Here is a 13,662-nt window from a genome sequence, read left to right as displayed (position 1 = left end):
AATAAAGATTTTTTTTTTCTATTATTACATGAAGTGTAAAGGTCGTTTTTTGTTTTTTGTTTAGGAAGGGCGAAACGTTTGCTGAAATAAAGATTTTTTTTTTCTATTATTACATGAAGTGTAAAGGTCGTTTTTTTTGTTTAGGAAGGGCGAAACGTTTGCTGAAATAAAGATTTTTTCTATTATTACATGAAGTGTAAAGGTCGTTTTTTTTGTTTAGGAAGGGCGAAACGTTTGCTGAAATAAAGATTTTTTTTCTATTATTACATGAAGTGTAAAGGTCGTTTTTTGTTTAGAAATAATGTTTAGTTTTGATTTGGAAAATCTGTGGATTAATTCAATAAAATCAGTATTTACATTTTCAGTTATTTTCCTTTATTACATTTTCATTGTAAGTATTCTTTACACATAAAAATGCACTCCATCCGTTCTGAATAATATTCAAAATATAGCATGACAAACCGTTGCTACAACTTACTTGTAATATCCTACAATTGCTATCAATTAAAATCTAGTTCAAACTGTCAACTAAATACGACTGTTATAAATGTTTAATTATACAGGAATACAGACTTCTACTTTTTAAAATACCGCGTGTTACTGCACACCGTTAACTTGGTTTAACCAGTTTGAAACCCACGAACAATTATCTGACTTACATTTAATTACTGTCAACATTGTAAAGTGCTTCAGAACATACTGTTTCGATAATAAGTTACGCACAAGTCAAAATGCATTACGGTTTATCATTTACAAGCTGTTTTATAAACCTGCCACCTAACGAACATCTCCGTGAAACGTTGTGAGATTATCGGATTATTTGAAACATAGCTTTTCTATTGGATTAATAAATTGAAGACACACTGAAGACATTGTTTTCGCCACATACCTTACAGCTGACAATTAACCATAATTATTGGATTACAAAACTGAAACAAGCTTTGTCAATAAGAAAACACACAGTAACTTGTGTGTATCGTAATTATTTCCATTAGAAAATCAAAATACATTTTTTTGTCTTAAGTCAATTTTCTCTAGAGGAGAACAGCGTGATCGAGCAAGCTTTTAATTCAAAATTTTTGGCAAGGGTTATTATATAATCTCCTGCCATTTTATGCCATATTTAGCTACACTGTAAGTTTTATTGAATTAAATTGTATTTTAATTGAAAAATAAACCTTTGCAACGCAAGATTTCACGAAAACTGTAATTTAAGAGAAATTTTCATATAAGCATTCTCGTGTTTTCTACTACCTACAAAGCATATTGATTTCATACTTTATGGTTTTATAATATCAAGCATATTTAGTACTAATTACAAGATCATACTTCTCTAAAATTGAGTATTACATTGCTGTCTTGCAAATGTAAAGCGAAGGTCTGTATATATCATAATTTAAACCAAACTTCAATACTTTTTCCGTAGTACTTATTATTACCTAGGAAACATCATAAATTTTTAAGTACAAAGAACTATCATTAAAAACTAACAGTTCTGGGTGCCAGACAAAAGGAAAAGAAAACAAAAGGCATTCTTCTGATACTCTATATACAAAAAAAATTAATAAGTTAGGGTAGACAGCTATTGATTTAAGATAGTTATTATAAGTATACGGCTCAATTAATGGAAGTAAGTTTCGAATCAGTAAGAGTAATGAAATGATTAAACTAACAGCAATAGCTACTTGTTACAGTGAACATAAAAGTAGGAATGCGTTAATGAAAGCAAGCAGCTACTAGTTACAGTAAATACAAACGTAAGGATACATTAATGAAAACAACTACTGATTCGAGACTGCACATAAGCGAAACGGATAAGTTAAGTATATCATTCTAGCGTTAGGCTATGAATGTAGGTAATGATGCATTAAGTAATTTAATTAGTCAATTTTAACTGTTAGCAATATAAAATAGTAAATACATATACGAGAAAATATACTTGTATGTATACATATCAGAAGGTGAATATAGTTATATAGAAGTGTAAACTAGATGGAAACTACAATATAGGTTTTAGATGGTTAATAACACAAGTGTACGAATGTTGAGATACAGTAATGTTAATAAAGATGGAAACTACAATACAGGTTTTAGATGGTTAATAACACAAGTGTACGAATGTTGAGATACAGTAATGTTAATAAAGATGGAAACTACAATACAGGTTTTAGATGATTAATAACACAAGTGTACGAATGTTGAGATACAGTAATGTTAATAAAGATGGAAACTACAATACAGGTTTTAGATGGTTAATAACACAAGTGTACGAATGTTGAGATCCGGTAATGTTAATAAAGATGGGAACTACAATACAGGTTTTAGATGGTTAATAGTACAAGTGTACGAATGTTGAGATACAGTAATGTACCAACACTATTCATAACCTGTGTTAGACGTAATCGTTCCTCATATAAACGATAATCTCTCTGATAAGATAATTGTTAAAACATAAATAATTATGTATTTTAGTAATTTTCCTTTTTGATACATTTAGTGACTTAACCAATCCAGTATATTATTATATTTCAATATTTTAACACGAAATATATGTTAAATGTAATATTTCCTCATATCAATAACAATATCTTTAATAAACGGATTCTTAACAACTCTTATGTACATAGGCATTTATTTAACCTACTATTATTTTACCTTTTATAGATTTATCTACAGCGCTTAACCGGTACAGTGATATCTTATTACAATATTTTAACTCGAAATGTATGTTAAATGTAATCTTCTCTCATGCAAATAATAATATCTTTAATAATTCGAGTATTAAGAATTGATACACATGAAGAGTTGTATCCTCTAATAATTTTACCTTTATACATTTATCTAAAGCCCTTGATCAATACAACACAATATTCGATTTCGATAATTTAATTCGAAATGTATTTCAGTGTAATATTTCCTCATTTAATTAATAATCTGTTTCATAAACAGATTATTAAGATTGTTTATGTACATAAATAGTTATTTCCTTTAGTAATTTTAACTTTTAAACATTCATCAACATATTTCAAAATTATAGCTTGAAATATATCTAAAGTCATAAGATTACAGAAATATAACTTAAACACACACACACACATATATATGATACTCATATAGAAGTATGACTATCACTTGTATTATAGGTTTTTATTCATTATTATGTTCCTGTATTAATTTTACTTTTATGTATTTCAAAATTCCATTACTTTTACCATTTCCTTCTGTTAGATTTTAAAGAACGATATTGGTATACTTACTTAAAGAGAATTAAGCACAAATTAGCATGAGATTTTTTATCCTTCAATTCTAATGTTTATAATTATATACATTAACACTCTTGTTTGAGACGAAAAAAAAAACGAGCAGCGACGAGTTTTTGACCAGCTGATATTAAAATCACATTTTAAACCTTAGGCGCGTTTCCATTAGAAACTTCTGATTCTTCGACGGAAAAACTCTGTGTCGAAAGTGCTGCCCACCTTTCCCGATTTAACTCTGCTCCCTCCACCATTTCCATAAACCTTGGGTTGATCTTTACCAGGCTCTGAGGTAAAGAAACAATAGATTAAATTTAGTTTACGAGTAAAGCAACAATATATTAAAGTGAGTTAAAGAGTAAAGCAACAATATATTGAAAATATATTGTTGCTTTACTCGTTAACTCACTTCATTATATTTTTGCTTTACTCGTTAACTCACTTTAATCTATTGTTGCTTTACTCGTTAACTCACCTTAATCTATTGTTGCTTTACTCGTTAACTCACTTTAATCTATTGTTGCTTTACTCGTTAACTCACTTTAATATATTGTTGCTTTACTCTTTAACTCACTTCAATATATTGTTGCTTTACTCGTTAACTCACAAAGTGAGTTAAAGAGTAAAGCAACAATATATTAAAGTGAGTTAACGAGTAAAGCAACAATAGATTAAAGTGAGTTAACGAGTAAAGCAACAATATATTGAAGTGAGTTAACGAGTAAAGCAACAATATATTAAAGTGAGTTAACGAATAAAGCAACAATATATTAAAGTGAGTTAACGAGTAAAGCAACAATAGATTAAAGTGATTTAACGAGTAAAGCAACAATAGAGTAAAATGAGCTAACGATTGTTTATTCATAGGAGAACATATATTGTTAGTACGGAGCTTTATAGTTCTGAATAAGTATAACTCTTTTCTTCCACAATTTATATTCATAAAAAAAATATTTTATTTGTATGACAAAACTAAAAAAATTAACTCATGTAACTATGAATTTATATTCGCTCTAAATTACAAAATTTTCCATTTGTCCTAAGCGAAAAAGTTGGATTTGAGGAACGCTGCTAATAACCAGAAAGAACTAATTAAAAAACAAAAGAAATAAAAAAAATTTAAAAATCAAACGACGAATTGGCCTGTCTGTACAAAATCTGACAATATATAAGCTTAATGCTTTCCAAAAATAGTTTGATGGATTAATGCCACTTAGAATATAAATCAATTACGAAATAACGTCCAAAGGAATTATACTAAATAATAAAAATTGAAATTTTGAAGTGAATTGAAATAATGCTTTATCTCTAGCAGTAAAGTTTAGTTTTGAACGTTTTTTTTTATACCATTGGTCTTTGAATTTCTTAGATAAAGAACTACAAATAATTTGCTAAGCCTAAGGTTACTATTGTGTTTGCTCTCCAGTGGCATGTCTGCGGACTTATACCGCTAGAAACTGGGTTTCGATACCCGTGGTGGGTAGAGCACAGATAGTCCATTGCAGAGCTTTATGCTTAACTACAAACAAACAAACTACTGTATTATTGGTTTCTTTTGAATTTCGTTGTGCAAAGGTACAAGACGGCTATCTGCGCTTGCCGTCCCTAATTTAGCAGTGACAGACTAGAGGGAAGGCAGCTAGTCAACACTACCCACCGCCAACTCTTGGGATACTGGTTTACCAACTAATAATGGGACTGACCGTCACATTATAACGCCTCCATTAACCACCAGACCCCTGTATGTTTAGTTTTTGAATATCTTGTTTGTTGTCGTACCTTCATTTGAGGTTGAGCTGTCATACAAAAAATTATTGGAATTTTCATCCTTCCCCTGAATAGCGTCTTCTTCTTTTATGACACATTATTAAAAGTAGAATTGCAGTTGTATTTTTGAAAAACATACCTTGTATAAAGGTAGACATATAGAGTCAATCCAATCATACTGAAGCTGTGGCAGTTCGTGTTTCTTTTCTCTGTCCATCAAAGCCTGAATGCAAAAAGATATTGCATGGATGTAAATCACTTTAACTTAGTTTTAATAAATATACTATTGTATTATACTGTATCTTATTAAATGAAAAATGATACTTTCACTAACAGATAACAATCTGATGGTACTGGTACTATTGAGTGTAATATGTATATATATACATCTTTTATATATTAAACGACAAATTTATCATGGCTTTATTATCACTAATTCTGCTGTTATAAATTATATACAGAGGTTTTGATGTATGAAATATTAAATTGCCTTCCAATTTTACATAGAAAACCGTAATTACAAAGGTGTTTTGTCACTATGATCAAGAAAGAACCTAACTTAAGCTGAACTGACTGACTGTAGCAAGGACTTGTGCGAAATTAATGCTATTTCATCTAAAACTTAGTGTTACTGTTGAGCTGCAGAAGTGAAAATTAACTTTGAAATTACCAAAGCCTAGTATGTTGATATTTTATACATAAAGCCGTAAAAATGGTGATATAAATTTCCTTTGTGTTATTATTAAACATTTATGAAAAAAATGTACTTTAACTTCGAGTTGTCTTAACTCACTGAATTAAACAATGCTCAAACTGAATCATACTTTTGATAAAACGTCTTTTCTACATTCGCAAGGATGGCATGACAAAGGAACGTAAACCAAAAACCATTGAAATAGCCAAGAAACATAAACCAAGCACTGTTAACATGGAAAAGGAACATGAAATCAAACATCATTATAATGACAACGGAACATAAACCAAACACTGTTAACATAGAAAAAAACACAAACGAAACACTGTTAACATGGAAAAGGAACATGAAATCAAACATCATTATAATGACAACGGAACATAAACCAAACACTGTTAACATAGAAAAAAAAAACACAAACGAAACACTGTTAACATGGAAAAGGAACATAAAATCAAACATCATTATAATGGCAACGAAACACTGTTAACATAGTAATGATGTTTGATTTTATGTTCATTTTTAATGGCAAAGAAACATAAACCAAACACTGTTAACATGAAAAAGGAACATAAAATCAAACATCATTATAATGGCAACGAAACACTGTTAACATAGAAAAAGAACATAAAATCAAACATCATTATAATGGCAAGGGAACATAAACCACACACTTTTAACATGGAAAAGGAACATAAACGAAACACTGTTAATATTGAAAAGGAACATAAAATCAAACATCATTATAATGGCAAGGGAACATAAACCAAACACGATTAACATGGGAAGGGAACTTAAACTAAACACATTAAGATGTAAAAACAGAGAAAATAAATCGATTTCTATTTTTAAAATGCCATGAATATATGTACACCGTAACTTCGATGTTAACCAATTTCTCGCAGTATCACGATGTTTCCCTCACAATACTTAAAATCAAAGGCAAAAACGTAACTAACAAATTTATTTATCATTAAAACTGCAACAACGAAATTTTAACTGTAACTGCACGCGTGGGAAAAATAAGGATGAAATATTAACAACCATTTGTTTTGAAAAAGTCATTAATTATTGACTCGGTTTATATATAAACATCAGCTTACCGGAGGTTGAATCTTCAACTGTTTCTTCTCTTTGTCTCCTTGCTCGAAAAATTCATTCGTAACTAATTCTGCCACCTGGTAGTCATAAAAAAATAACACATAGTAATGTGCACAACAGGCAGTTAGATGCACAAAACAAGAAACTAGATAGAACCGATACATTCGGCGTGATTCTGTTATGTAATGCATATAGCAACGAATAGTTAGAAAGCCTTGAGCTATTTTGCCAGTCATAAATACGAACAAGAAATATAAGTATTTTCTTTACAGCAATAAATTTCTTGCAAGTATCGTTGTTTAAATGGTCCAGGATTGGTATTTGGTATTTTAATTTAATACTGAACGGCATGGTATGCGATACGTGGACTAAACGGATAGTTCATGGGTAGTCGTCCCTAACTGTGAAGTACTGACCATAGGGAAGACAACCAGTCAGCAACACTCGCCGCCTCTTATGTGCCTACTCTTAACCGAATCGCTCTTACAAATGAAATAGTAGAACGTAATCAGTGGCATATTGCAGCTCGAACATTGAACTTTCCGATACGCAGCCTGGCACGCTAACCACTAGGCCATACCTGACCACAAGGTTTAGAGACTTAGATATTTTAACGAAAGAAGCGTTTATATTTAACCAACTCAAGACTATTGTAATGTTTATTTCATTCTTATCACAAAACATATTTTCACTTAACTAAAGTACTTACTTTTCTTTGAACGTGCCATGGTTTAGTGCTAGCTGCGAGATCACAGGCTGTCATTAACATGCTTCGTAGTATCTCTCTCTGGTCTTCAAAATCCCAGTTATATACTTCATTGTTTACAAAAGAAAAGAACTTTCCTCGTAACCTGTCAAAAACACCCACTTTAATAGACTTTCTAATGCAGTCTCTATCATATACTTGCCTAGATCTAAAACAGCAAAAAAAGATATATATTTTTCTCTCCTGAATTATCTTTACACGTATAACCCTGCTTAAATCTAAAACAAAAATGACACATTTTTCTGTGGCTTTCCTGAATTATATCTTTATATGTATAACCCTGCTTAGATCTAAAACGTTTGTTTGTTTGTTTGAAGTTAAGCACAAAGCTACACAATGGGCTACCTGTGCTCCTCCCACCACGGGTTTCGAAACCCGGTTTCTAGCGTTGTAAGTCCGCAGACATACCACTGTGCCACTGCGGGTCTAGATCTTAAAGAAAAAAGGCATATTTTTCTGTAGCTTTCCTGAATTATATCTCTATATGTATAACCATGCATAGATCTAAAACGAAAAAAGATATATATTTGTCTGTAGCTCTCCTGAATTATATCTGTATATGTACAATCCTGCTTAGATCTAAAACAAAAAAAAGACATATTTTTCTGTACCTTTCTAGAATTATATCTGTATATGTATAACCCTGCTTTGTCATATAAGATAAAATATTCGCATTTATTTGTGTTTGTCTTGGAATGGCCTGGTGGTTAGGCCGCCGACTCGCAATCTGCGGCTCACGGATTCGAATCTCTGTCATCGAACGAGCTACAAGGGAGCTATCCGTTCCTAATTTTGAAATGATAGATTAGAGGGACTGCAGCTAGTCAACGCCACCCACTGCAAATTCTTAGACTACTCTGTCACCAACGAATATTGGAATTGTCCGTTACATTATAATACCTCCACGGTGACAGGATTCAAACTTGCGATCCACAGATTGCGAGTCGAGCGCAATAACTACCAGGCCTTTTAAATCTTTAGCGTCTATGATATTTTTCTTCAATATGGAATATGTTGACATCGAACTTCAAAGTCATACTGGCACCAATATCACATACTTAAAATCAGAGTGTTGATAAAACCCAGCGTAATCGTTAACAACTCCTTTAGCGTGTGAAATCACATAGCGAAATGCGACTCTTCTCAAGAACATCTCATATATGCAGGACCAGCCATTCTTCAATCTCCTCTTCTTCAGTTTAGTATGGTTGAGTTAGATTTTATCATCAATTACGCTGAGATCAGGACCAATTGCACCAGCATAGGGCAGCACAAAGGGAATAATAGAATGAGGCCGCTAGAACGTGTGGAATTAATGGCGGTAGTAATACGTATGCTAAACGTTTGTACACTAACACGGGGTCCAGTTGCGGCTGCGAACATATGATTGAGTCTCTGAGTAGGTATATTACCATTGCGACTGACTAGAATTTACGGATAGCCTGCCCCTGTTTCTATTGTGTATGATGTTTTACTTTGTATCATATTCTGCTAAAGACAATTTATGATGGCTTTCATTCTTCTATGGCTTTCCACTTGAGTGAAACCATCAATGTTGTCTTTTATTCATGTACAATCTGCCCACTTTAAACTGTTATTCACATCAATGAGAAAAGACTGTGTGAGACTACTCCATATATAGATATCATATAATAAGTACCAATCACTTGCACTTCAGATCGCATGACAAGTTATTAGGTACTTAATCGGGGTGCGGGGGATTAGAAATTTTCTATTATGCTTTATTCGTTTCGTGCAGCGTATTTTGAAATTCCAATTAAAATTTTGACATACAAATCCTACAAATCACAAACCCACTTATGTGTTATGCTTAGGCCTAAATTTGTTTCCTGTCGTTCATGCCACAAACATATCATCATTATATAGAATAAATCACTTATCAATACGTTGTTCGTTGACATTCTTATGTTACATCCGTATGTGAAGAATCTCCATATCTATTTTTCAAACGCGTCACATACAATACATGTAACTTCAAGACTGAAATTTAAATCATTCTTCTGTTTCATAAACAGTAATTAAACCGTCCCCAAAAAGTTTTTAAATTTAAGTTTGTGGAAAACTTGCGATGGTGTAACTTTCTTTCTTTAAACCTCTAAGAAGAACTAAGGTTTGATGTCCAAAACTATACACATCCTTCGACGTCTTATGCTACAAGTTGTTTAGGGATAATTCATGCACAATAATTAGCTTGAGGGCATATAACACTGAAATTCAAATTCGATTCTACAGTGGTTACAGTGTAAATAGCCAATAGTAGAAAGTTAATTCTCAAAATAAGTTACGAATATAAATAATTTTTATTTTCTGTACAGATGGCACTACGAAAATTTAACTAAGATTTTTTATTTCTATTTTTTGTACTTAAAGAGAAACAGTAAAGTCGGTTCTCGCCTAAACCCCGACACTAAATAACCTTGGGTCGGGTTAGTACTTGGGTGGTTGACCACCTGAGCATACCGGGTCATAATGAAAATTTGGGAAACAATAGTTTCTGACTACCACTGGTTATCAAACCAACACTACTTTCAACCTTTTTAGTTTTTTAATGTTTAATGAAAAATGACATTTTTTTCAATTAAATTTAGTAACAGTTAATTTAAACTTTAAAAGTTCAGAAACAAAGTTAGCAACTAAATAAGTTATAGTGTAGGAGAAAGGTTCTAGGCCACAGTATATAAATATAGCTTAGTTAATAAGTGATAGAAAATGAGTGTGTGTTCTGTTATACCAAAACCACATCGGGCTATCTGTTATGTCCACCGAGGGGAATCGAACCCCTGATTTTAGCGTTGTAAATCCTAAGACTTATCGATGTTCCACCGGAGGATTAGGAAAATGAACCTAGGACTTTTAACTAGATCATAAGGAGAGGTTAATCATGGACAAGTGGTGACAGTTTTGTGATGTTAGTTTTCGTTTCGTAGGACATTTGTCGAATTAGCTGGCTGTCATGGAAGCTTAGTAATCCATTTTTGCCTTGAAAACATTTTAAAAAATCTACATAAAACCAGTAAGACAGTCAATGTGGCAATACTCTTGACATGAACAAAACTCGTTAATTCTAACTAAGACAGTGATATCTGAGTCCCTAAGTTGTTCTATGTCTAGTTAATTTTTTGTTATGGCTGATAAATGTACTAATTAATTTGCCTATACAAAGTTTTGCTGACAACTGTGAACCTGTTGGATTAAATGAAATAAAGGTTTACACGAAATATTTACAAAGGGAGTGACAATCATTACTACAAGAGCTTAAGTAGCGAGTTATTAAGGCTGAGAAACATCATCAAATAAAATAAAACCAGAAAGACACATGAGAAGGTTAGAGGGTGACTAAGGTAGCAGGTTTGTTTCTTTGTAGCTAAGCACAACGCTACAAAAAGGGCTATTTGTGCTCTGTCCACCACGGCTATCGAAACCCGGTTTCTAGCGTTGTAAGTCCGCAGACATATGCTGTGCCACTGGGGTGTCAGGAAAAGTTGGAAATATGTATTTACAATTAGAAAAACAGATTCATATCACAAACAAATGTTAATTCAAATATTCTTAATTCACAGTTTGTTTTTAAGCACAAGCTACCCAATGGGATATCTATGCTCTGTCTATCATGGGTATTGAAACCCGGATTTTTTAATTCACAGAAGGCCATTAAAAAAAACTTGCTAAAGTCATCATTGTCCAATAAGTTTGAAACTAAAAGAACCAACTTTTTAGTAAGTATGGAGTGTGTTTGTGTTTTTATAGCAAAGCCATGTGAGGCTATCTGCTGTGTCCACCGAGGGGAATCAAACCGCTGATTGTAGCGTTGTAAATCCGTAAACGTAGCTGTCCCACCGGAGGACAGTAATGATGGAGGAAAATTGTGTCTGTTGTTGCTGTAAAGTTTTGGCGGGAAGTTACACAACGGCTATTTGTGGGTAGCTGTCTCTAATTTCGAACTGAGAGACTAGAAAGATAAAACAACTTGTCACCTACCACCAAATATTGGGCTGCTCTTGTGTGACGGAATATTATTGTTAACTGTTACTCTTATAACTCACCCAAAGTCCAAAAGCTCGGAGCACTTTTTTTCTTTTTTTTAGCAGCAGTTGGACGTGACTATTGTACGAATTTTCAGATTCCCATTCCGGTGAGGAAAAAATAAATCCAAAGTTTACTGCTGTTAGGGGATAATAGATGACAATAACTTAGAACAGAACTGATCTTAAAAGTTTTTAATGTCAAACATAATAGAAGTTTTGAGCTATAGACCTAAGGATTGTTATCACGGTATCTAGTGTCAAACCGATTAGGCTAACAAATAAAACGTGTTTCTGTTTTTTAATACGCATTAAACACATACGGGTGTTGTTTAAAAACATACATTGGTCACAAACGCTATTGTATTAAAAGTCAATATCTTCGTTGACGATATTTTGTTTATTGTTAAACCAGAGTATATCATGCCTCTTATAGGAATGGACACGAAACGTTCCATTTGAAAATATATCAGTCGTAGTTTCGAACATTTTCTCAGTTTGATGGTTGAAACAATGTCCATCCTGCATACATGTTCTACAAGAATGAAACTTACATTGCACTACGATCTGTAGCCATAAAACCGGCATAATTAGTCTTAGATATATCAACTATTAATTTTTCAAACCATCTACATCTCGCCAATCAGACGTAATACTGAAAAGAGTGAAGTAAATAAAAAACAGAAAAAAACTTAGTTTGGCGTAGGCTTGAAACGATTAGTAAATAAAAAAGTGTTTGGCGTAAGCCTGAAATGATTAAGTAAAGAAGTTTCAAAAGGAATGCCCTTCCCCCACGATCGGTCAGCGGTAAGTTTACGGACTTGCAAGGATAGAACTCGGGGCTCAATTCCTGCGGTGGACACAACAGATTGCCCAATGTGGATTTGCTCTAATACAAACAAAAGAAACGTTGAGTTCAGGGGTTCTTAGTTGATCTATTGAAACAGTATCTGATGATGAAATATCCATTTGAATAAAGGACATTCGTGGCCGTTTTTCACTAGATGTTGTTCAACTAATTTAAAATGTGAGGCTCAGAGACTTTAGGAATAATCAGCGCTAAACGCCACCGTGATTGGAGGATTGTCAGGAAAGGTCAACTACTGACCCGCATTGAAGATTGTCATACACTATATCAGTTAAAGCTCTGAAAGAAAAGCTTCTCAGAAATCAATATTGTTTCGCTCACAGTGTGTGTGTGTCGTTTGGTGCAGTCTCAATTGTCTCTTTCTAAGTTTTTCATACGTCAATTTCATTTAATCCATTTTTCTTTTTCGGAAATTATGTTACATCTATGGAACTTTTACTTCATTGCTTACTCCTAACAAACTGTTCGATTCATATATCACAGGAAAAGTTTTAAGCCTGATGAACGCTGGTATTAAGCTTTTATTTTCCTCTTACTGGAAATATGTACACGGACAGTTAGGGGCGATGTGTTAAAAATTATTACGAATTTTATGATTATTTAATGTCATTCAAATTACCCATCGACAGATCAAACTGTATAAGGCGTTATATCCTGTAATAAGTTTTACTTTCACTAATAGTTTGCTAATAATTACTTAGCTACTTTCCAAAATTAATTGAATAATTTCTTGAGCCCTCACTTACTGTGTTCTACTACATAGTCAAATATAGGAAGCTATTAAAATATGTTTTTTTTAAAAAACAGGTACTTTTTTACAATTTTATCAAAATAATTTCAAAATCACAATAATGATTAACACATTAAAGAGGTTCTAACTTATAAAATGACTTCATTTACGTAGTTTTACCAACGATAACAGACTCCGGCTCTGAATATTTTGAAGTACAACCAACGACAACAGATTCCGGCTCTGAATATTTTAAAGTATTACCAACGATAACAGACTCCGGCTCTGGATAGTTTAAAGTACTGCCAACGATAACAGATTCCGGCTCTGAATATTTTAAAGTACTACCAACGATAACAGATTCCGGCTCTGAATATTTTAAAGTACAACCAACGATAACAGACTCAGGCTCTAGTAATATTTTAAAGTACAACCA

At 32.6% G+C, this 13,662-nt stretch overlaps 1 protein-coding gene across 1 annotated transcript in view; it reads right to left on the bottom strand.

Moving 5' to 3' along the window:
• Positions 1-378: 378 nt before the first annotated feature.
• LOC106462839 (dual 3',5'-cyclic-AMP and -GMP phosphodiesterase 11A-like) overlaps positions 379-13,662 on the bottom strand; it is a 137,705-nt gene continuing 124,421 nt past the window's right edge. Inside the window, exons 17-20 of the mRNA XM_013922802.2 lie at positions 7,529-7,670; positions 6,822-6,896; positions 5,164-5,247; positions 379-3,544 (exon numbers count right to left, since the gene is read on the bottom strand). Coding sequence (XP_013778256.2) covers positions 3,404-3,544; positions 5,164-5,247; positions 6,822-6,896; positions 7,529-7,670 — 442 coding nt within the window. The 3' untranslated portion in view covers positions 379-3,403. The remainder of the gene's footprint in view (positions 3,545-5,163; positions 5,248-6,821; positions 6,897-7,528; positions 7,671-13,662) is intronic.

Source organism: Limulus polyphemus, unplaced genomic scaffold (genome assembly GCF_000517525.1).
Source record: "Limulus polyphemus unplaced genomic scaffold, Limulus_polyphemus-2.1.2 Scaffold1265, whole genome shotgun sequence".
Lineage (NCBI taxonomy): Eukaryota > Metazoa > Arthropoda > Merostomata > Xiphosura > Limulidae > Limulus > Limulus polyphemus.
This window is presented reverse-complemented; position numbering and strand designations above follow the sequence as displayed.